At 42.9% G+C, this 25,517-nt stretch overlaps 1 protein-coding gene across 2 annotated transcripts in view; it reads right to left on the bottom strand.

Annotated features, from left to right (window-relative positions):
* Positions 1–23,698: 23,698 nt before the first annotated feature.
* MYRFL (myelin regulatory factor like) overlaps positions 23,699–25,517 on the bottom strand; it is a 123,941-nt gene continuing 122,122 nt past the window's right edge. The window contains exons 23-25 of one of the 2 annotated variants that reach the window (XM_025283961.3): positions 24,651–24,708; positions 24,257–24,331; positions 23,699–23,980 (exon numbers count right to left, since the gene is read on the bottom strand). In XM_025283961.3, coding sequence (XP_025139746.3) covers positions 23,894–23,980; positions 24,257–24,331; positions 24,651–24,708 — 220 coding nt within the window. In that variant the 3' untranslated portion in view covers positions 23,699–23,893. Of the gene's footprint in view, positions 23,981–24,256; positions 24,332–24,650; positions 24,772–25,517 lie in introns of both variants that reach the window. The other variant, XM_025283959.3, reaches the window with a different exon arrangement.

Below are 25,517 nucleotides of genomic sequence, written 5' to 3'. Positions count from 1 at the left end.
TCTATGAGGTAATCACATGAAATTTCCCTGTGTGTCATATTATGTTTACAGCTTTCTCTTTCTCCTCACCACTATAATCTACATGATAGACCAGTTGGGTGAGTAGATTAAAATCCTTTTCAGATCCACTCTTAATGCAGCTCTATGGTTCTGTCCTATAAGCCAGATAGGATGGAGTGTTTGTGAAAAAGCAGTGAAATCTCTTGGAACAAAATGTGATCATTTTTGCAATCATTCTGCCCCAAAGTACATTTATAAGCCAGTAAGTTCCCTGTTGTTCATTTCAAATTCTCATTTCAATCAGCCAAGCACAGAGCTCTGGAAGATTAGATTATTTTAAAACTATTTGAATGTCATTTGCTGATGCTATGTGCTAATTTCCCTAGGCCAAGTGTTTCGAGTTCATTCAGATTAAGGATTTCCATTAGTAGGTAAGCCAAGTCTCCTGTCCTTGACCCTGTAATTGAGAGTGATGAGGCTATGACCATGACCTCCATTTCATCCTAGGTCAGAATTCAGTCTGATGAACCTCTATAAATGTTAATAGAGAACCCCAAAGTTACTTCCAGTTCTCTGAAGAGCAATTTCCAACAGCATATGTCTTTGCTTATCATCCTCAGGCTTGAGTCAGATCCCCTTTGGATCACCATTTGGCAAGTTACATTCTATTCAGAAGTCTTGCAGTTTTAGAGAGCTGAAACAGAGTGGTCATTCCAAGAAGTAATGTGGTCACTCCTGAATGTCCTACAAGTGGGGAAATGTTGGTCACGTGGGCAGTGTCATCCTTAGAGCTAGCCAAGTATATCCCCTGGCCTGCTCCCCACCCTGGTGTTCCTCTGGGCAAACTCCCCTTCAAGTAATGAGGAGCCATGAAGCCAAGGAGATGTGTCCGCCCTGAAGCCAACCTCCAGCCCCAGATCACCCTTGCCAAACGGCCTGTAGCAACACCAACCTCTTCCTTGAGTCCATCTCCCAAAGATAGCCATTGGCAAGTGCACACTCCTGAGCCTGAGATAAGGCCAAGGTGTGACTGTTGGGTAGCCAGGGGCTGGGCAGATTTTAACTTGATAACTAGGGTGTTCTTACAGTTGCTCACATAAACCACTTTGCCCCACCACCTCCCATTGTGATGGCCAGAGCCACCGGTGAGAAGAAAGGGGGCTTGAGTCCTCTGTTTGTACTTTTGCCCTGGGCTCTGCAAATGGCAGGAAAAGGACCATAAGAGGAGAGGGGAGTGAATTAATTGAATCACCTCAAATTTGCAGGTTAATGAATCTGGTTAGTATACTATAATATGCTAGCTCTCCAGCAAACACACCTCTCAAGAAGGTGGTACACAAATCGGTGGCCAGTTTTTCTGCAATGAGAACCAAAGATGCCAGGCCAACTGGGATGTTCATGCCAGTTGATCAAATATTTGTTCTCTAGAGGAAACTCTGCATGGAAAACCAGATTATAATCACATGTGTTCTTATCAAATGTGGAGTCAGAGGAATGGGAGTCAAGAGCAAGGCCCGTGCTTCAGGTTGATGTCTTTTGAGATCCATCTCCAGGTTTGGGGCTACACTTCCTACGTGGCCCCAGTGTTTACAATGCCAGCTGCTTAATCAAACATTTCTTTTCCTTTTAGACAAGCTCTGAATGTACTTCTCCTGGAGGAGGACATGACAGTCCACTTCAGCTTCCTTGCCTGGAGAATCCCCATGGACAGAGGAGCCTGGTGGGCTACAGTCCATGGGGTCACAGAGTCAGATATGACCGAAGCGACTTAGCACGAAGTACACATGAATGCACTTCGGGGTTTGCTTTCCCTGCTTGGAATTTATACCTCTTATGTATTTACTGTAATTTTTGGTTGCACTGGGTCTTTGTTGCTTCGCACAGGATTTCTCTAGTTGCAGCAAGAAAGGGCTCTTCTTCATTGAGGGGCTTGGGCTTCTCTTTGTGGTGGCTTCTCTCTTTGTGGAGCACAGGCTTCAGGCACATGGGTTTCAGTAGTTGTAGCACACAGGCTTAGCTGCTCCCTAGCATGTGGAGTCTTCCCAAACCAGGGATCAAACCTGTGTTCCCTGCATTGGCAGACAGATATTCTCATCCACTATACCACTAGGGAAGTCCAGAATTTATACCTCTTAAAGTGAAATTTTCAGAAAGAAAATCTCGGTTGATGCTTATTGGACTAAATACCAGTGATAAACTTGAAAGAAAGTGTAGGAATCTTCATCGGTCATGAGAAGACTGACAACTATATACATCATTTAGTTATTCCCATCCTGAGTAAGGACATGGAAAATTCTCAGTTTTTATTAGAATTGCTTACCACAATTTTACTTTTCATGTCCTTTGCTCATAATCTGGAGTAGCTTGCATTGGTTATTCTAAACGATGTTTTCCTATATCCTGGATTTGAAAGCAAAAACAGCAGGGATGGTCTTCAAGCTTTTCATCAGCCCTTCCCTGCCAATTCCTCCATCCATTATTACCTTTTCTATTTCGCTAGTCACCAAGAAACAGAATAGACATTACAGAGAGAGTCCCCGGTGGCTCAGAGGTTAAAGCGTCTGCCTGAAATGCGGGAGAGCTGGGTTTGATCCCTGGGTCAGGAAGATCCCCTGGAGAAGGAAAATGGCAACCCACTCCAGGACTCTTGCCTGGAGAATCCCATGGAGGGAAGAGCCTGGTAGGCTACAGTCCATGGGGTCACAAAGAGTCTGACACGACTGAACGACTTCACTTTCACTTTCTTTCACTTTCTCATCCTCATAGACAGGAATAAACATGAAGTCTGGCAAGTATGTCATGTGATACCTCCATCTCAAAGTTTAAAAGGTGTTTGGATGTCTGTACTCAGGTCTTATAAGAATCACAGAGGATTAAAATTCCAGAGCAGAGCACATCAAAAATGTGCATGTGTGTATATATGTGTGTTTTGTTGTTTAATCTCTAAGTCATGTCTGACTCTTTTGTAACCTCATGGACTGTGGCCAAACCAGGCTCCTCTGTCCATGAGATTTCCCAGGCAAGGATACTGGAGTGGGTTGCCATTACCTTCTCCAGGGTATCTTCCCGACCCAGGAATCAAACCATGTCGCCTGCATTGACAGGTGGGTTCTTGCACTACTGAGCCACTAGGGAAGCCTGTATATGTATGTGCATGTGTGTATATATGTGTGTGCATGGGCATTGATTCCCTTTGTGCTTGGTACTTCTAGGGATCTGTGATAGAAGCTGGAGTGCCAGCAGATGCTTGGCTTTCCTCAACTAGTGATGAGAAAAGGAGGAGTAGGAAAACATTGTCAAAAGAACCTGCTGGTTAAACATGGGATGAGTGATTCCAAGTTTTGACAGGCAAAGAATGTGTTTCTGAATGGAATCAGTTTTCAGGCTGTCCAAATGTACACAGCATATTTATGAAGAGAATAGATAACCAGCCCACTTGATTCTAAAGCTATCCCCTGATTCAGTGTCCACATTTACACCCTGGTAAGATTTTTGGCCACCTGATGTGAAGAACTGACTCATTGGAAAAGACCCTGATGCTAGGCAAGATTGAAGGTAGGAGGAGAAGGGGACGACAGAGGATGAGATGGTTGGATGGCATCACTGATTCAATGGACATGAGTTTGAGCAAGCTCTGGGAGATGGTGGTAAGGACAGGGAAGTCTGGAGTGCTGCAGTCCTTGGGGTCACAAAGAGTTGGAAATGACTGAGCAACTGAACAACAGCAAAAAAGATTTTACAGCACACAGCATCTAAAGATCTCAGAAAACCCTTTCTAGACAATTGTGTGCTCAAGAATGCCTCTTGCCTTTATTTACATTCTTCTCTCTTCTTGCCTCCTTATGAATCTTAGGCCATTGTGGGACCTCGTATTTTGCTGCTCAATGAGGAAGCCAGAAGGAATCAGTCTAGATGAATGTGCTGTCAAAAAGGGTGCTGGTCCTGGAGAGGTCTGTCGACCACAAAACCCAGCAAACTCTTATCATCAACCTCACGAAGTAAGGGGACAGTCTGTTTGATGAAAAATACCCCAACAGCTACAGAAAACTGGACTCGGAAAACAGTAGTAACAGCAACAATATTTACAGAAAATATAATCATACTTGAAGGCTTAGCAATGAATGATATTTCCACTCAGAATAATGAAAACGCACTTCTGAATTGTTATAAAACTTTGATGTAAATATATTGCAGGATGGTGTTGAGGGTAGGGGAGCTAGATCCTCACACACTTTAATGTCTATATGGATGAACGATAGTAGCATGTGTGTATTATTTAGAAAAATGAGCCCCATCCAAGAATCAAGAGCTTAAATAACAGAAAATGGTTGCCTCTAGAGAGTGACATGGGTATGCGTGAGAGAAATGTAGCTTCAGCAATAAGTTTACTGGTCCCATTCAACTTCTGAAATCACATTCATGTATCACTGTGATAAAACAACATTTTCAAAAATTGAACTTTGTCTAACTCCATATATCACTGCACAGGGAAGTGAGCATTACTAACTTCTCATTGCCCGTGTAAGTGGGCCACAGTTGGCACACTCCTCATTTGGAGCCCGCTCTGCCTTGCAGTCCAAAAACACTGGAACTGGGACAGTGAATTTCCCTGGGCTAGAGTGACTCCAAAGGTCTGTTTTCAACATTTCTGGTTTTCTGCACACACAGGCTTCCTATCAAGCCATATTATCGATAGTTTAGTTGAAGGAGGGCTTGTTAGATAACATAGAAATAATTTGCAAAAAGAGACAAATACTGGCAGTTACAGGCTGCTTTTAAGGGAATGCACCCTTCCCACTGCCACTGGTGACCGTACGTTTACATTCTAAATGAAGGGGAAAACAAAGTAGTGAAATGTTTAAGCAACTCTTGGTTTGAAGGGACAGTTAATAGTCCCTTGGGAGTTTACACCATTCCTCTCTAGAATTCACTTGCGCTTTTTCAGTGTTTATTTGCACATACCTAGTTTCACAGAAGTCATAAAAGATATTTATTTCTCTCTGTGCTTATCTTTTAGTTACACACCAGAGGCCTTACCTGAAACTTGAACACTGGGGAGAGGCTGTTCCAAACAAAACTACCAGAGCTCAGAGCCAGAGTCAGACAAAGGCTTTTAAATCCAAGAGAAATGGAGAACTGCATAAAGCAGCAGATGGTCAGCTGTGAGCAGTGCCCTGCCACCCAACTCAGGGTAACCAGACTCCCTACTGTCCTTGGGGAGACAGCACCACCTTCGGCCAGGTAAACGATGCCAATTTGATTCTAAACCCAACCATCTCTGGGTGGGGGTGAAAGTTCTTCCTGGAGTGAACAATACCAAACAGTGACCTGCAGCAGCATTCCTGACGTGATGCCAGGCACCACAATAGCCAGCGCTGCAGTGCCCGCCCCTTATTTCCAGGGCTCCTGCCTTCCAGTCCATGCGCCCAGTCTCAGCTCCTTTGTGTCAAGAAGACAAACGGGGACAGAGAGACAGTTTGGTGACCACTGCAGTCACTGCTGCTGGTGGAGCTGTTTGAAACTGATATCGAGGAATCATGACAGACCCCGAGTGTCAATGAGTGTGGTGAGCACACACTCAAGCATCATAATGGACTAGAAATCAGAGGATCTGTGTCCAGTTATCAGCTCCACTAATTCCTATCTTACAACATTAGTCTAAGTTACCAACTAGTACATGTCTGCTACCAAGCAAAAACTCCTTAATTTTTTGTTAATAAATGTTGAAGTCACTTGAACTTCTTGGGCCTCTGTTGCTCTATATTAAAAAATAAGAAGGTTTCTATGTTGGTAATAATGATACCTGTTATTTATTGATCAATTACTATGTGTTGGGCACTGTTGTGAATTAATTAAATCCAACTAATTAATCTAAGTAATTAATCCAATAAGCTAAGTTAATTAAAAGACAAAGTTAAAAACCTTTTAACATACAAGGAAATAAAAATACAGATAGGTTAAGTAACTGGCCCCAAATTATTCATTTGGTGAGAGACACAATCAACATTCAAAACTTCAAAGCCCATATGTTTACGCCCTTTGCTTTTGTCAACTTCTAGCTGTATTATCATTAATATTATTCTCATTTTTGTCAATTGTTATCATCAATGGGAAAATGTTTAATCTCTTCTTCCAATTCTATGTATATTTCTCATATTACTTCTCATAGATTGATCCTCTATGTATTCATCAACACTTGAGCCTCCAAATGTCACTGAAAAGTGTGTATTTATAATCCAAATATGAGAAATCAGGAATTTTGTACCCACCTGTGGATATGGTGTAAAGTGGAGAGGGACAGCAAGTGTTTAGACAGAATCTCCAACCAAAACATGCTAACAGACAATATAAAGGAGCAGATATAACAGGATACGTGGACTGGGATTATACCCAGCTGTGTACTTTCTGAAGTGGAAAGTCTTGGTATGTAATTTCCCTAGCCAATGTTATGGGCCAAGAGCTGCAGTATGCAGAGGAACCCTAGTCGTGGGGGAAGAAAAGCACAGGGCTTGGATTTTGATAACTAAATGGCCACACAACCCTGGGCAAGTCTGTTTGCTTCATTGAACCTGCTCCACTTCTGTAAACTGGGGTTGTGTCAGGTACCTCACAGGCTTCTTGTAAGGACTGAATGTGGTTTCAAGGAAAATACTTCGCAAACTCTTAAGACTGGCTGTACAGTGTGGTGCCCACCACAGAGCAGTGGCTTCAGCGCCACTTAGGAGTTTGGTCGAAAGGCAAATCTCAGGCCGCATCCCAGACCTACTGAGTCAGAACCTGCATTTCGAAAGGATGCCCAGGTTAGTCATAAGCACATTAGATTTGAGAAGTTCTACTGTAAGACACCAAATAAATGCAGCCTGTTGTAATTTGGGGCTCTGTTTTCCTTGCATATACTGCCAATGAAATATAACACAGCCACATTTCAAGGACTGGGCCTTCTCAAAGGCTTCTGCATCCTCCCTGCCTGGGTCCTGATGAGTGGGCCTAGTATGCACGTGACCAAGCAGGTTATTCTTAGAGAGCAGTTCCATTTGTTCAGGAAAGGACCACCCAAGAGAGGCATTGCCTTGTAAAACCCTTGGTCATTTTTGAGTTAGGAGAACCAATAAAATGCATACCCACATGTTCAAAACTGTCTCAGCCCTGGAAAAGGTTGTTAAACATGAGATTGAAGGGGCGTGTGTGCTCAGTTACGTCCGATTCTTTGTGACCCCATAGCCTACCGGGCTCCTCTGTCCATGGGATTTCCCAGGCAAGAATACTGGAGTGGGTTGCCAAGATCCTCTTCCACGGGATCTTCCTGACCCAGGGACTGAATCCACACCTCCTGCATTGGCAGGCAGATTCTTTACCATTAAGTCACCTGGGAAGCCCATGGTTGAAGGGGAGTAGCAGCCAAAGTGAAGATGATGTAAATTTTAATCTTTCTTGTTCAGAGTCCCTGAGACCAGCAGCTAAAGGAAGCCACTCAGAGTGGGAGGGCTTCTTGTCATAAATGTGTCTTTTATTAGATCCCTGTTGTGTATGGGAGACACGGAACAGGTGCTTCACAATGCCTGTTAACATGGGTGGAGTACAGTATCTATCAGCGTCTTACCTGTTAATACAATTGTGAACACATGCTGTCCTAAAACATGGATATTGAATATTTTAAACTGAAGGAGTTTGAGAAAACAGCCGAACAGGATCTCTCCCCACTGCCCCACACTGTCCTTCTCCTCTTAAACATGGCACAAGAACCCCATGTGAGACACAACCTCTCTAAACGCTAGGGAAAGGAGCGTCCTTGTCTCAAAAACAAGGGACACTGCCAGGAGAATTCAAACAGGTCTCACTAAGTTTTCCCCAGTTTACTACATTCCCCTCATATTTTTGACCTAAAATATTTCTACATGACCACCTGCTCTTCATCAAACCCAGCATAAAGATAGTCAGGTTTAACCATTTCTTCAGGTCTTCATTTTATTAAGACACCCATATCACACAAAATGTATAGACTTGTATGCTTGTCTTCTCTTATTTGTCTTTGTTGGTTGAATTTTCAGACCCAGCCAGGGACCCTAAAAGGAAAATGATTTTTCCTCCCTTTTACTAGATTAACTCCATTTTATGTGTATGGATGCACGCTTACATCATCATTACTCCTTTTCACCACTGTGATCTTCTTCACCTTCCATTCTCCTGGTCAAAGATTAACCAAGTGGATACACAAATTTTAATAACCTATCAAAATGTCATAATAGAAGTGGAATGATTCCCTTTGTAAATCACTATTGACAAAAAATATTTCTGCATTTCAATAGATACCCTAAATTTGGTTTAAGAAACAGTCTGTTCCAGAAAGACTATGACTAAGATATGAATGATGAACTAAAGTGAATTAATGAAGTATTACTGCTCAGACAAATCATTGTTCATTGTTCTAAAATGTCAAAGGTCGGAGTCCTTTGCTGTGTAGAGTGGGTCAGGGGAGGGAAAAACCTCCCAGGTGGAGAAAGTCTCAACTGGAGAATGTCCCCGTTGAGCTTATGTGCTCCTCAGGACTAATGCAATTCCAAATAGCTTCTTTTAGCTCCCATAAAAGAGCATGGAAGCAAGCACATTGGCACCCTCTCCTTGGGCAGTGATTGGTGTGAGGCATGGAAGTTGCCTGGGAGGACTTGACCATTAAGATCCTCCCAGGCCCTTAACATAAGAAAGCTGTGTGTGTCCTGGGACACATTTGCGTTCCCCAATGTTTCAGCATGAGTTGACTTTATCACAGTGGTAGGATTATATAAAGCACTATTCAGTAACAATGGAAAGTCTGTCAGAAGGTGCCTATACATACGCAAGTATTCATTTACATTTTGTTCTAAAAGCTCCATTCACTTAAGATTCAAGCATCTCTATAATCAGATGGGGTGGGTCCTCAAGGTCTTTTAAAAGAGAGACAAAGGGGCTCATCCCAGGGGAAGCAAGTTGAGCCTCACAAGCTTGTTCTAGGACAAAAGCAGCCTCCTAAGAAGTATTTTTAATAAAATCCAACTTTCAGATCATCCCCTGATCTATCTTCAAATCATGTCTGACTTCTCAGAAGAGGAGGCTGCCAAAAAAAAAAAAAAAAAAACCTGCCTCAGCACAGCTTCCATGGAAGACAAGTCCCTTGGTGGCAGTGGTGACAGACAGAGCTCTCCACACGGGCTTGGAGGCTGTGAAGGCACAGACTCCGATGGCCAGAATCAGCAGAACCTTCAGCGGCTATCTGGGGCATCAGTGGGTGAGCCACTAAATTTGGCGGTGCTGATGACCATGATAACAAACCAAGCAGCCACAAAAGAGAAAAGAAGAATGGCAGCTGTCACATCACAACCAAGGATGATGCTGTGCACAGTGTTGAACTCTCAGGGGCTCTGAGAAATATTTAAGGTGGAGTTTAAGTTGGGAGTGGAGGGCTTCCCTAATAGCTCAATTGATAAAGAATCTGCCTGCAATGCAGGAGATCCCAGTTTGATTCCTGGATTGGGAAGATCCTCTGGAGAAGGGATAGGCTACCCACTCCAGTATTCTTGGGCTTCCCTTGTGGCTCAGCTAGTAAAGAATCCTCCTGCAGTGCAGGAGACCTTGGTTCGATCCCTGGGTTGGGAAGATCCCCTGGAGAAGGGAATGGCTACCCACTCCAGTATTCTGGCCTGGAGAATTTGGAGGCGAGGGCTAAGTCCTGCACAGCAGGTCACATCAGAGACAAAGAAATACAACGAACTTTTGCTTCCCTTTCCCCAGTTCAAGAGTGGTGGGATATGGGAAACAAAGGACAGAATAGAAAAGTCCAAGTTTGTGGAAGTGCGAGCTATAAATCTGAGATTCAGTCATCCGTGCTTACAGAAAGCCCAAATGGGGAAATTTTTAACAACATGCCACTATACAGCTGGCAACATTCTCTACTCAAGCTTATAAATTATAAATTTTTTTGTTGGACTCAATTTTATTCTTAATTCTTTCTTCTCCCCTAGAATGGCACTGCTTATCTCCATAAATATTATATGCTAATTTTGTGCAACTAAAAATGATAAAATAATAAATCAGATAAAGTGGGTAGTACAAAAAATAGTAGTACTATAGTATTATCATTTGAAGGAAAAAATCTGGATTTTCCACCACCTCGGCTACTGCCAAAATCTCTGCAGCGGCTGATAAGCCCCACAGATGCCAAGAGCACAGCATCCACTAATTTCCAACTGTGTTTCCTGTTGAACTTTTTCTGATACAATTCTCACTTCTGCTCACTTCTTCATTGACGGGTAGCAGTGCATTCTTCAGGACCCATAGTTAGGTTAAATGGGGATAAGAATCAGTTCTAGCTCTCAGAAATACAGGCATCAAATGAGACCAAGAGACTATACTGATGATATATGTAAGTTCCTTCCCTCGCACATTTCCTGCTTTTAAAAATATGATTTTATTTATTTATTTTGGCTCAGCTGGGTCTTTGTTGCCGTGCGGGCTTTCTCCAGCTGCTGCGATGGAGGCTACTCTGTAGTTGTGGTGCATGGGCTTCTCACTGCAGTGGCTTCCTCAGTGTGTCGCATGGGCTCGTGGGCTCGTGGGCTTCAGTAGTTGGGGTGCGTGGGCTCATCAGTTGCAGTTCCCAGGCTCTAGAGCACAGGCTAGGTAGTTGTGGCTCACAGGTTTAGTTGTTCAATGGCATGTGGGATCTTCCTGGACTAGGGATTGAACCCGTGTCTCCTGCATTAGCAGGCAGATTCTTTACCACTGAGCCACTAGCGAAGCCCACATTCCCTGCTTTAGAGTATCTATTCACCACTACCCCCAGCCTGAAAGTAGTAGCCCTATAGGCCACATGACCCTCTTCCCTGGCCTTAGCTGATGAAATGCCAGATGGACAGCCAAGCCAGGCTGGACCAGCCAGATTCTCTTTCACAGGAATTTGAGAGACTGAGTCACGTAGCCCTGGGGAACCAAGCTGGAAGATGATGGAGACTTAGGGTCCAAGATTATACTCAGGAGTAGCCCTGATGGGTGTAAGCAAGTGAGTGGATGGAGAATGAAGTGGCCTTTCAGATAGAAACAGGCAAGAATCTGCATTCCCCCGAAGAGGAGAGAGAGTGGGAGAAACTTCTAGTAACTGTCTAGTTCCCATACATCTCAGCTCAAAGGTACTTCCTGTATTTGGTGTATAATTCTTCAATGAGTGAGTGAAAGTCTCTTTGTGACCCCATGGACTGAGGCTGCCAGGCGCTTCAGTCCATGAAATTCTCCAGGCAGGAATACTGGGTTGAGTAGCCATTCCATTCTCCAGGGGATCTTCCTGCCCAGGGATCAAACCCAGGTCTCCCGCATTACAGGCAGATTCTTTACCATCTGAGCTACCAGGGAAGCCCAAGAAAACTGATGCGTAGCCTATCCCTTCTCCAGAGGATCTCCCTGAATATTCTAATATAATAAACCTACTGTTCTTGTTTCAGTTTAGTTACTTTAAGTAAGTTTTTGTTGCCTCCATATATATATATATGGAGAGATAATTGTAAGATCATAACATGGAAAGCACCATGTAAGATTAATTTTGTCTCTGAGTGTCACCTAGGACATAGCAGCCATTAGGGAAAGGCAAGAGCAGTCCAAGACACCTTCCAGACCCCGAAAGTGACTGATACCCTCATAAATAAGGTATCAGGATCTGGAGACAGCCAGAGGAACACCCTGTGTGGAAAAATGTTCAGATTCTTGATAAGGGCTGGTATTCACCACAATTCTTGTTGGCTATGTGGCAGAATCCAAATGTAATCTACTAAAGCAAAGGGAACTGTATTAGACCCCCAAATGCTAAGTCCATGGGAGAAGGCAAAGGGAAAGGGAGCCAATATCAGGCTTGGAAATCTGTCCTATCTCAGCCCCACTTTCCTTTGTATTAGCTTCATTCTCCGGCAAGCAACCTACCATGACGATAAGACAGCCAGCTCCCGGCAGCTCCGGGTTTAGTCCTGCCAGCTTAGTAACTCCCACCAAGAATACCTCGTAGCTTATGGTTCCAGGCAGACTCCCAGGGATGGTTCTGATGGGCTTGATTTGGGTCATATGCTTACCCTGTGTCAATCGCAGTTGCTGAGGGAATGCAGTATTTTTTTTCGTTGGGCCCAGGGTGAGGGAGTGGTGCCAACCTCATCTGATTCACACGGACTGAGAGCTGGGTCAGGTAGTTGCCAAAAGAAAATCAGTGGGTGGTGTACCCAAAAATAAAGAGGAAGTCATCCCAGGAGATACCCTGAGCTTGAGCTTCAGAGACTTAAAAATGAGAAGGGAGCTTCCTTTAGAAAGGAAAACCTCTTTATTTTAAAATGGGCAGAGGGACCAAAAGACTGGTGGGCATTGGTTACATACAGCTGGCCCTTACCCACTGCACAAACATTTATGAAACCCCTACTACAGACAGAGAGAAAGAGGTACCTGTGGATGAGTCAGTCATTGTCCTGAGGCTCAGCCTCCCCACCCAGTCTCATCACCAGCTCCCTGAGTCATCCCATGCCTCGCCTGGTGAGTTTTGCTTTTCCCACAGTTTTCCTGAACCTCCTGGGACAGATGGCCAGCTCTTGGAGCTGAAAAGGAAAAGGGGAGTCTTTCAGAAAGAGGAGTGCCTCTCCCATAAGCAAAGCTAGCAGAAGAGCTGGCTCAGATGGGCGGGGGTGGTAATTATTAACTTAGCAATTTCTGATGTATTTAAAATCAAATTTTCTCTCTTAGACTGATTCATAGGTAACTTCTGCCTTTTTCCATTTCTGTTTAAAAGCACACACAGAGAACACTTATCATCCTTTTAGATCCATACAGCTCAGATATCTCTCCCTGCTTGAAGCCTCTCCTTTTCCTCCCTCCAGTCCTCTTTCTCGTTTACCTGAGAGGCAGAATGCATCGCCTCATCCCTGTACTCGTATAGCACGCTGTCAATGTCACCGTTACAGCACTTTTCATACTGTGTGATGGCTAGTCCACCAGACGGTGGATGCCTCAGAAGTGTCAGGAAGGATGCCGGGCTTTTGTTGGGCCCCAGCACTGTACTCAGAGTCTGGTACATAGATAGTCCTCCACAGATGCAGCGAGTGAAAATGAACAAACTTACAGAGCTCGGAGGTTGAATAGGTGGAACAGCCTCTATATCAGAGTGTTTTCTTAGAGGTAAATGGACCTCTGCGAAGTAACTAAGAAACTTTTTCTTCTTAACATAATCTTGAGTAGCTCTCTGTGGTAGATAATTTAGGGCCAAGAATATACACACTAAAAGGTAATGTTTTTCAGTAGTTGTATAGGATGTGAAGCCTGAGATCTTACAACTCACTTTAGGGGAAAACTACAGCAGCTTAATTACTGTCGTAATGCATTCAATGTTTGGATACAATATGAAACCCTTATTATATGCTTTACAATTAATTTGCAATTAATTTAGATATGCAGTTGTGCTGTACAGAATAAAATGCACAAGTATAAATATAAATGATGAATAATAAGCCATAATGGACTATCAGGATCTGGAATCCTCTAAAGGACAACAGGCCATTTGACTTTCTAGTTTCTACTGGAAGTCATTTGGGGGTGTTTTAGATGTGTTTGGAGAATTAAAAACACTCTATTATTCCAAAAAATAGCAAAAAATCACAGTTAAAAAGGGAGAGGAATTCCAACCTCTTTCAGTATGTCATCTTGCCATTCTCCTTGGTGAATGAGAGGCAAAGTTCCCATTTACTCACTTTCCATTTAACAAGTGTTGATTGGGCATCTATTGTGTGCTACATGTTTTCCAGGTGAATAAGATGGTGGATGGAAATATAAGTAACTTGCTGTAAGCATAATGGACTGAAGCTCATTAAAGAAAGTGAGAAGGACTTCCCTGGTTGTCTAAGGGCTAAGACTCCACATTCCCAATGCTGGGGGCCCAGGTTCCATCCCTGGTCAGGGAACTAGATCCCACATGCTGCAATTCACATGCTGTAACTAAAGATCCTGCTTGCTGCAACTAAGACCCAGTGCAACCAAATAAACATATATTTTTTAAATGAGAATTTCTAACTTCTTACTTACTCATTCAAAATAACATCTTCCCAGGGACCATTGTTAAAGACTCTTGTCTTTGTACACTTTCCACTTTGCAACGAGGTTTTCCATAAATATCTCATGTAGTGTCCACAGTAACCCCTAGTGTAGATAGGACTATTATAGATTCAGTGTTGCAACTGGGGAAGTGAAATAAACTATCCAAGATGACACCACTGGTCAGTTATTGAGCCAGGACCAAGACCAAGGTTCCTGAGTCTAGCCCTTTTCCCAGTTATTCTGCGTTTAAACAGGAGGTCAGACTAGTGTAGCTAAAAATGGTTTTAGAATTCAACTCTGGCAAAGACATGCCATCAAGAGTCTTTCTCAAATGTGATCTCATCTGTATTTGTATGGGGCCATGCAATGGCACCCCACTCCAGTACTCTTGCCTGGAAAATCCCATGGGCAGAGGTGCCTGGTAGGCTACAGTCCATGGGGTCACGAAGAGTCGGACACGACTGAGTGACTTCACTTTCACTTTTCACTTTCATGCATTGGAGAAGGAAATGGTAACCCACTCCAGTGTTCTTGCCTGGAGAATCCCAGGGACAGGGGGAGCCTGGTGGGCTGCCGTCTATGGGGTCGCACAGAGTCGGACACAACTGAAGTGACTTAGCAGTATGAAAAAATACCTGCCACCCACTATCTATTTTCTGGGCCTTCTCTGGTAACTCAGCTGGTAAAGAGTCTACCTGCAATGCAGGAGACCCCAGTTCGATTCCTGGAAGATCCCCTGGAGAAGGGATAGGCTACCCACTCCAATATTCTTGGGCTTCCCTGGTGGCTCAGACAGTAAAGAATTTGCCTGCAATGCGGGAGACCTGGGTTCGATCCCTTGGTTGGGAAGATCCCCTGGAGGAGGGTATGGCAACCCACTCCAGTATTCTTGCCTGGAGAATCCCCATGGACAGAGGAACCTGGACGGCTACAGTCCATGGGGTTGCAAAGTATCAGACATGACTGAGTGACTAAGCACAGCACACGTGAAAAAATGGAAGGAGAGATTGTGGTCATTGGCATCTATCCCTTCCTCCAATAATACCTCTTAATAATTGTCAAAGACAATTCTTTCTCCATTCACAGAATCCAGCCATGAAAAGATGAAACCGTATGTGGAACACTGTTGATAAACTGGAGGCCCCTGAAGTTGTGCTTCTGCAAGCTTTAAACAACCACATCAAAAATGCACTAGAGTTTAAATCCTTGGATGCTTCTTAAGAGCTCAACCGGCTGCTTAGAATCAGACACAAAAATCAATGACATATGTCTTTGAAGAAATGAAAACCAAAACACTTTTAGCTTTGCCAAGTGAAGTTTTTCCTGAAGTGTTCCTTGGAGTGAGGTTGATATTTAGCATTCTCAAGTGAGCTGTTAAGTCCTGATGCAATATAAATAGATAGAAGTTAGTGGCTGGTGACAGGGGATTTTACTCACGTCTGTCCCTCTGCCCTCTGTCTAGTCTGTATTATGGCCAAACGGCCTGTAATAAATCCTATCCGCTCACAGGGCCTGGTGAGTGTAAGTATCTTTTACCAGAGCCATTAATGTGTTAGTACCTTTGAGGTAGGTCATTATCTGTGTTGGTGGTCTTTTGCAAACTTTGAAGAGTTGTGAGGAAAGGAAAAAATCTCCGAAGAGTAAGTGATGCAATTTTCTGAACTGAATTGTCTCACTGTTTAATTCATATTACTGAACCGAACGGGGGTCCATCCATTCACCTGACATAAGCAAAGCCAACCTGACACCAGTTGTGGTGAAAGAAAGTACAGTGTTTATTGCAAAGCCAAGCAAGGAGAATGGATGGTTCATGCTCATAGATCTAAACTCCCCAGTGGCTTTTAGGGAAGTGTTTTAAAGACAGTGTGAGGGGTAGGGTTGCAGGTGCCTGATCAGCTTGTGCACAATTCTCTGGTTGGTTGATGATGAGGTAACAGAGTGATGTTTCAGGAATCTCATGATTGATGATGAGGTAATAAGGTGATGTTTCAATAATCTCAACCATCAAGCTTCTGGTTCCAACCAGTTTGGGGTCTACATGCTGATGGTCAACATGTCGTTAACTTCTTCACATGATAGGGATTTTATTATCTGCAAAACAGCTCAAGAATATGACTCAGGATATTATCAATAGCCCTTGAGGAGAAACTGAAGATCCTTGACTTGTTTTATGGCAAACTATTATTTTTCTCTTGATTGACAGTTTTCCTTTGTTTCTGCATTTTCTCAGTTCTCTAAATTTGCTTTTTGGAACTCCAAGAAGGTCTGCTGCTGCTGTTGCTAAGTCGCTTCAGTCGTGTCCGACTCTGTGTGACCCCATAGAAGGCAGCCCACCAGGCTCCCCCGTCCCTGGGATTCTCTAGGCAAGAACACTGGAGTGGGTTGCCATTTCCTTCTCCAATGCATAAAAGAGAAAAGTCAAAGTGAAGTTGCTCAGTCGTGTCCGACTCTCAACGACCCCATGGACTGCAGCCTACCGGGGTCCTCCGCCCGTGGGATTTTCCAGGCAAGAGTATTGGAGTGGGGTGCCATTGCCTTCTCCACCAAGAAGGCCTAGGAGACTAAAACTCTTCTACAAACAAGAGGGACATGGGGAGTGGCCCTTCCCTTGAAAGTTTCCCTCAGGGTCCTGTCAGTTTTATGCTGAAGTCTAGTCCCTAATATGATGATGTTTGGAGATCTGATTTGGGGTGGTAGTTAGGTATAGACAAGGTCATGAAGATACGGCCCTCATGATGGGATTAGCGCCCTTATTTAAAAAAAGACACCAAAGAACTTGATTTCTCTCTCTCTCCCTCCCTCCATGTTCATGTACTAAGGAAAGATCATGTGAGGACAGAGCAAGAAGGAGGCTGTCTCAGCTGAAGGATACAGCTCTGACCAGACACTGAGCCTGCTAATCTTAGACTATCTAGCCTCCAGCACTGAGAAATAAATTCCTGTTGTTTAAGCCACTCAGTTTTAAATTTTGTATGATAGCCCACGCTGAATAAGATATGTGTATAGTGGAAGTGGATTAAATTTAACACCAGAAAACCTGGCTCATCTCTTATCCTCACTTAACCTCTTTGTGCCTTGGTCTCCTTATCTGTAGAATGGGGAACTACAAATAACTCTCACTCCCTGCATCACAAGCTTCTTTTAAAAAATCTTTTAATTTTGTATTGGAGTTTAGCTGATTAACAATGCTGTGATAGTTTCAGGTGGACAGCAAAGGGACTCAGCCATACATATACATGTATCCGTTCTCCCCACCTCCTTGGGCTTCCCTGGTGGCTCAGTTGGTAAAGAATCTGCCTGCAATGCAGGAGACCCGGGTTTGATCCCTGGGTCGGGAAGATTCCCTGGGGAAGGAAATGGCAACTCACTCCAGTACTCTTGCCTGGAAAATCCCATGGACAGAGGAGCCTGGTAGGCTATAGTCCATGGGGTCATAAGAGTAGGACATGACTTAGGAACTAAACCACCAAATACCCCTCCCATCCAGGCTGCTACATAACAATGAGCAGCTTTCCCTGTGCTATACAGTAGCACCTTGTTGGTTATCTATTTTAAATATAGCAGTATGCACATGTCCATCCCAAACTCCCTAACTATCCCTTCCCCTCATCCTTCTCCCCTGGCAACTATAAGTTTGTTCTCTAAGTCTGCCAACATCAGAAGGTTCTTGTGAGAATCCAGTGAGGGAAGATTTGTAAACTGCCAACAAAATTGCCTTTTTGATCTTCTCTTGAGGATCTTTAGTTTCATGACTCAAATAATGTGTTGTTGAGAATCTGCCATTAAAGTCGAAATGGCAAAATTGTGTAGGAAAAATAAAAAAGGAAAAAAGAGATTAAGAGCTCTACAAAATATTTTTATTTTTAAAATGCTGGAGGTCTGAACCCATGCATGCTAATTGTTTTAAGTGAATGAATTTTTATGGTTTAGTTGTTTAAAAAAGATCTGAGCTAGTTTGAATTCCTGTATTAGAACTCAAGAAAAATCATTGTAATTCTATTTGCTATGTTATGTGTTATTTTACATTTTATAATATTTATATTTTATAGTATTCTTTAAGGTATTTGAAAGCTGACCCACCAAGCTCTTCTGTCCATGGAATTCTCCAGGCAAGAACACTGGAGTGGGTAGCCATTCCTTTCTCCAGTGGATTTTCCCGACCCAGGGATCAAACCCAGGTCTCCCTCATTGCAAGCAGATTCTTTACCATCTGAGCCACCAGGGAAGCCCTCTGAACTGAACTCATGTGATCACAAATGGCACCTTATGGTATAGGCGATATTTTAGCCTAGCTATTATGGACCGCATTTCTTACTTTTTTAAAGTATTTTTTATAATTTTAGAACAAATTTAGATTTATTAAAAAATAAGGAAGCTAGTACACAGAGTTCCAATAAACCCCACACCTAGTTTCCCCTGTTATCAATATCTTCACATTAGTATGATATATCTGTCACAGAAAACGGACCAGTGTTGACACATTATTAATAACTAAGGCTATACTTTATTCAAATTTCCTTAGTTTGTATGTAATCTCCTTTTCCGGTTCCAGGGGCCCCTGTAGAATATCCCATTACATTTAGTTATACCTTTCTTTATGTCTTGAGAATTCCGGGCAGTGGTTAGTACTTGGCACTTTCACTACTGTGGGCTCAGGTTCAATCTCTGGTTGGGGAACGAAGATCTTGTGGCACAAAGTTAAAAAAGAATCGTACTGGGTCAGGTATTTTGTAGAATGTCCCTCAGATGGGGTTTGTCTGATGTTCTGCTCATGAGTGGGGCTTCCAAGGTGGTACTAGTGGTAAAGAACCCACCTGCCAATGCAGGAGATATGCGAGGCACGAGTTCGATCCCTGGGTAGGAACGATCCCCTGGAGGACGACATGACAACCCGCTCCAATATTCTTGTCTGGAGAATCCCTGTCCACAGAGGAGCTGGCAGTTTACAGGGTCATAAAGAGTTGGACATGATTGGAGCAACTTAGCATGCACACACACACTGCTCATGATTAGACTGCTGTTATGGGCTTTTGAGAGGAATACTGTTATAGACATTCTAATCACATGAATTTGGGAATACTCTAGTAGAGAGTCAGATGATTCTCTGGCGTAAGGAAAAATCTTTGTCCTGAAGCACCATGGTCCGCAATGGACATCTAACACCTAGAGAAGTAAGAAGTGTTATCCATACAAAAAGAAACCTACAGCAAGATCTATTCTAGACCTAACTAATCCCAAGAAGCCATAGATTGCCACAGGTCTGTTCACGATCTTAAATCCTCTTGTTCTGAAGTCTTTCAACACATCTCCCGTAGTAAGTTTTCTGTGGGAAAAAGATTTTCAGTTTATTATGGAATTTAATGGGAAAGAAATATTCATTCATTTTCTAAGAATCATTACTCAACTAGATATCTGAAACCTCTATAGTATCCTGAACACAAATGAGTGAAGAAGAATATTAGAATTATGTACTGAGAAGAACTCATAAGTTTGCTGCTGACAAGTATGTGCCTGTGTGTGCTAAGTCACTTCAGTTGTGTCTGACTCTCTGCGACCCCATGAACTGTAACTGGCCAGGCTCCTCTGTCTATGGGATTCTCCAGGCAAGAATACTGGAGTGGGCTGTCATGCCCTCCTCCAGGGGATCTTCCTGACCCAGGGATCGAACCTGTGCCTCCTGAGGCTCCAGGATTGTAGGCGGATTTTTAACCAGTGAGCCATGGGGGAAGCCTCAGGTACCAGCAGAAGAGTCAAATTAATGGTGTCTCTACCACACCAAGCACCTGGGACATTTTAAAAATGGAGTGGCAACTCCAGTATCCAGACCAACGTCATGCTGTGACAGGCTGATACTACCATTCAGAGAAGCAAGCCTGAATTTGAATCTAAGAAAATGTAGAAATCCTGAACTCCCAAGACTTAGCTACCTTACTTAATTTCCTACAAAGGATGTGCTGTTAGTAAAGGGAAAACAATTTTGCAAATATAGAAAAAAATATAAATGTTATATAGTACACATGCTTATGTTCTATCTGTAGTTTGATTTTTGCAGTTGACAGAATGTCTCCGTGTATGTAAGTGTTCAGTTACTCAGTCTCTTTATAATCCCACTGTAATCTTTATTCAGTTCTGTATAACAAAGCAGATTTATTTATTTATTTAGATTCTATCCGTGCATTATTTTATCTCATTTAATCCTATCTGTTGCAGATACTCACTGTCATCTTCTATAAAATGAGGAAATTGAGGCTTAGAGAAGTTAAGTAACTTGCTCAAGATACATAAATAAAGTCAGGATTCAGGACCAAGGCAAGGACTATTTGACTTCAAAATCTCAGCTCCTACTCGGTTAAACTACGTTTGTGTCCATAAGTTATTTCAAAATGCCTTCTGTGTAAGTAAGCCACATGTCTTTTCTTAGAAGCTCTTGAATTTCCATCCACATGGCATGTGCTTAATCATACTTGAAAATAAGGAAAGAGGGATTTATTATTCCTACTAATTACCACTGTCAAGGTAATAAAAAAATATCCAATTGTCTCATTATAATTGACTCGTAGGCTAAAAAGGATTCTGGGACCCAAGTCCACTCTATGGAGGAGTCTTACCCCTACATAATCAAACAGTTCTCAGACACCAGCTAGGTGCCCAACAATTCAACCCAATTCTGGTACCATCTGTCAGGAGACAGCTTCAGATTCCACAGGTTGAGGGCTGGGTCCTATAGGACTCCCCACAACCCCCAACTTCAGATGCCAGATGCAAACCCAGATTATCATGTGTGCTTCTGACCTACCAGCCGTAGATTAGTATTTTCCCTGTACCCCCTCTTTGGGTTTGATTAATTTGCTAGGGTGGCTCACAGAACTCAGAGAAACATTTTACTTGCTAGATTATGTGTTTATTATAAAAGAATGTAACTCAGGAACAGCCAGATGGAAGAGATATCCAGGGTAAGGTGCAGGGAAAGGGTGCCTTCTTCCCAAATCCCCCTGTGTTCACTGACCGATAAGCTCTCTGAACTCCATACTTTTGTATTTTTATGGAGGATTCATTCCATAGGCATGATTAATTTAATTATGCCACTCGTGACTGAAATCAACCTCCAGGCCCTCATTCCTCCCCAGAGATCATGGGTGAGACTGGAAGTTCAAATCCTCTAATCACGTGATTGGTTGTCCTGGTAACCAGCCTTCATCCTTTGGTGCCATGTAAATGTCACCCCATTGACAAAACCAAAGACATTTTTATCTCTCTCAGCACTTAGGGAACTCCAAAGGTTTTAGGAGCTCTGTGCCAGGTACAAGAGATAAAAATCAAATATACATTTCTTATTATAAATTACAGTATCACAGATGCCAACAGTAAGATAAGGGAAAGCCAGTCATTCAACACCCTGTTACCTGAAGGTAGAGTGACTTGAACCTCCATATCCTAAAATATAGCGTATTAATGAAAACTCTGAGGTATATGGAGGTCAACAGACCAGAAGATGATCCCCATTGAAAGATAGTTTGTTACAATTGCCAAGGGGAAGGGATATGACATTAGGAAGCACCAGGGTCAGTCAGAAAGAGGAAGGAGAGGGAGGAACTGTGGGCAAAAGACTTTGTGGTCATTTCCATGGAAGGAACAGGTGAGGCAGGGGAGACAGGCTTAGAACCTGCTAGTGTGAGTACTTTCAGCAGGCTCTGGGCAAAAGAGGCTGTCCCTAGTTGTACATGGCCCTGGAGCAATCAGGGCAGGGGGACAGTAGTCCCAAATATGAGAACTTGATAAAGTAGGCGGTTGGCGGTGGGGGCTCTGGGTTGGCTGGTTGGTATTTGAAAATCATTGGTGGGCAAGTTTACTATCTCTAGGAATAGCCTAAACCCAGGAGCTAGAATCCCATGATGGTCAGCAAGACCCTAAGATATCAAAACATCAGAAAACAGAAAATAAAAGATAGAATTAGTACACTCTAGCTAGAGGATTTCCAGCTCTTCTAAGTTGGGAAGGGCATTCAAATCTACCCATAAGCTAAGTAGAAATATCCAAAGCTAATTCAGCTGTAAACAATGGAGGTGGGTCTTAATGCCCTACAAGAGAACCTCTTGCATGTAGAGGAAGAACAACAAAAACAAGGCAATGTGTCTCTCTTCCTGCCCTGCATATAGGTTCATCTGTACCATTTCTCTAGATTCCATATATATGTGGCGATATACAATATTTGTTTTTCTCTGTCTGACTAACTTCACTCTGTATAACAGATTTTAGTCCATCCTCATCCCTACAAATGACCCAATTTTGTGCCTTTTTATGGCTGAGTTATATTCCATTGTATATATGTACCACATCTTCTTTATCCATTCATCTGTGATGACCTAGAGGGGTGGGATGGGAGGGTTTCGGGGGGGGAGCTCAAGAGGAAGGAAATTTATGTATATATATATAGCTGATTCACATTGCTGTACAGCAGAAACTAAAACAACATTGTGAAGAAATTATACTCCAAAAAATAAAAATAAAAGAATTTTTAAAATAACAAAAACCTAAGATACTGGTAATGACAACTGAAAGATCAAATGCAACTATCTGAGCCTAGACTGTCTGGGTTAATTTAAAGGACTTGTCACAAGCCAGTGCTTCCCAAGAGGACATAAAAGTTTCAGTTCAGTTCAGTTCAGTCGCTCAGTCGTGTCCAACTCTTTGTGACCCCATGAATCACAGCACACCAGACCTCCTTGTCCATCACCAACTCCCGGAGTTCACTGAGACTCACGTCCATCGAGTCAGTGATGCCATCCAGCCATCTCAGCCTCTGTCGTCCCCTTCTCCTCCAGCTCCTAATCCCTCCCAGCATCAGAGTCTTTTCCAGTGAGTCAACTCTTCGCATGAGGTGGCCAAAGTACTGGAGTTTCAGCTTTAGCATCATTCCTTCCAAAGAAATCCCAGGGATGATCTCCTTCAGAATGGACTGGTTGGATCTCCTTGCAGTCCAAGGGACTCCCAAGAGTCTTCTCCAACACCACAGTTCAAAAGCATCAATTCTTCGGTGCTCAGCCTTCTTCACAGTCCAACTCTCACATCCATACATGACCACAGGAAAAACCATAGCCTTGACTAGACGGACCTTCGTTGGCAAAGTAATGTCTCTGCTTTTGAATATGCTATCTAGGTTGGTCATAACTTTCCTTCCAAGGAGTAAGCATAAAAGTTTAGCACCCATCAAACATTACAAAGTAACATTACAAAGATATTATTTTTTTAAAATCCAGTTTATTAGCAAGTTATAGTGTACGTAGTTCAAGCGCACGCACACACATATACACATAGTAATAGCTTGCCTAAATGTGAGCTCAGCATCAGATACCACCCACCCCTCCCCCAACACACACCAAATCACAAATTCTCAAGAGTCTGTGTTTAGTGGGTCCAAGTTGACATGGCTGAAATGGGTCTTTTGTTTTCCTCAAAAGCACTGAGATATATGAAGACAAAGTAAAGTCAAACCTGCCCATTTTGACCTCACAGCTTCCTTAGGAACAGAAACAGTATTTTCAAATCCAACAGTGCTGTTTACTCCAGGAAATGTTTTCCTCATAGTCACGGCAAAATCAAACACCACAGTATCTCAAATTCCAGCAAACACTTTATTCTCCTCACTAATGTCTCAAAACCTTTGGTAGCCAAAGCCTGGAAAAAGCCCTTTGGCAATAAACGTGAATGTTTTACAAAGGGTAGAGAGAAGTTGCAAGAGGATAAAAGTTTCTGTTAACTATATTGGAGTATTTTTCTTGGGCAGAGTCCCCAAACAAACTTGAATAAATTACACACAATGTCGATAGAAGTAAAAGAAGTAGTCTGTAAAGAATTTCCCAGCAAAATAAGGGTCCGTTGAACAGTCAGCTAAATCCTGTCAGAAGGGGAGTTGGGGGAAAGAATGATTAATGTACAAATTAGTTGTAATTAAAATTATCTACTTATCTGTTTGGAAAAGGAAATGGCAACCCACTCCACTATTCTTGTCTGGGAAATCCCATGGACAGAGGAGCCAGGTGGGCTACAGTCCATGGGGTCTCAAGAGTCAAACACAACTTAGTGGTTAAACCACCACCACCACCATTTATCTCTCTATTTATCTAATGGTCCGTTTCTTTCTCACTGAAAAGAAAAAAAAAAGAGAGCTTACCGGTGCAGCTACCCGGAAATGGTACCCACTGTCGAAGAGTGGCGCTACAGGGAGGCTCCAAATGTGCTGATATCCCTAAATAATGAATGAAAGAGACAGCCATCACATAACTACATTTTACTCTTCCTTGGAAAAAGCCCAGGCTGAAAAGCATTCCCTTGACTGCAGTAGGAGAGGTGTTTGTGGCAACAGTTTTTGATGGTGTTGCTGGAGAAGTCTGCAGCTTCCAAAGGATGCACAGAAGATGCCGAGCCAACTCCTGTGACCAGGGTCAGCAAAGGGAAGCACTGACATGTGACCCGCGGCATCTGTGTCTTTGTGAGGATCAGAGGCTGTGCCAACACTAGAGATGCACTTCTGGAATGCAGAATGCCGAGGAGCTGGAAATTGTTACCTGTGTCATCTCCTGGGAGACTTCCTGTTGACTTTCCATCCCTTTGGCCTCGATTTTACTACGGAAACACAAATTTCCAAGGGTGAACTTGCACTGGAAGACTATCAGTGGCTCTGTTGTGCTTCAAGAGACAAACGAAAGAAACGGCAAGTGGAAAAGCAGTTATCAGCTCCCATAGGCTACACCTTGAGAAGAAGAGGGCTTATGGGAACATAACTTTGAAATCCATTCAAAGTTCCAAATAGGCCTGTTATTACACAAAATTCACGAATGCCAATATACTAGTTCACATCTCATTATAAAAGAAAGAAACTCAATCTCAGATGACTACTATTGTCAACTAAATGCTTGTGCCCCCCATCCCCCAAATTCGTATGTCTAAATCCTAACCTCCAATATGATGGTGTTAGGAGGTAGAGCCTTAAGGAAGTGACAGATCCTGATGGTGGAACCCTGATGAGTAGGGTTAGTGCCCTCATGAAAAGGACCCCAGAGAGCCCTCTCACCCCTTCTGCCATGTGAGGACATAGAGAGAAGACGGCTACTTATCAACCAGGAAGTGGGCTCTCATTCTACATCAAATCTGCCAGTGCCTTGATCTTGGACTTCCCAGGCTCCAGAACTGTGAGAAATGAATGTCCGTGGTTTAAGCCACCCAGTATTATATAGTAGACTGGAACTGACTAAAACTAAAACTGAGGCAACATACAACAGTCTTGAAAATCTAGTCTCATGACTTAAGTCATTTCAATATTAGAACTTCTTATCTCCATAGATTTAAAAAATAATTTTGGGGTATATCCCTTCTCTTTTCACTGCCAGCTGAATTTGCTTTCATCTGACATTTCCAGGATTTGAAATTCTGCA

This window comes from Bubalus bubalis, chromosome 4 (genome assembly GCF_019923935.1).
Source record: "Bubalus bubalis isolate 160015118507 breed Murrah chromosome 4, NDDB_SH_1, whole genome shotgun sequence".
NCBI lineage: Eukaryota > Metazoa > Chordata > Mammalia > Artiodactyla > Bovidae > Bubalus > Bubalus bubalis.
This window is presented reverse-complemented; position numbering and strand designations above follow the sequence as displayed.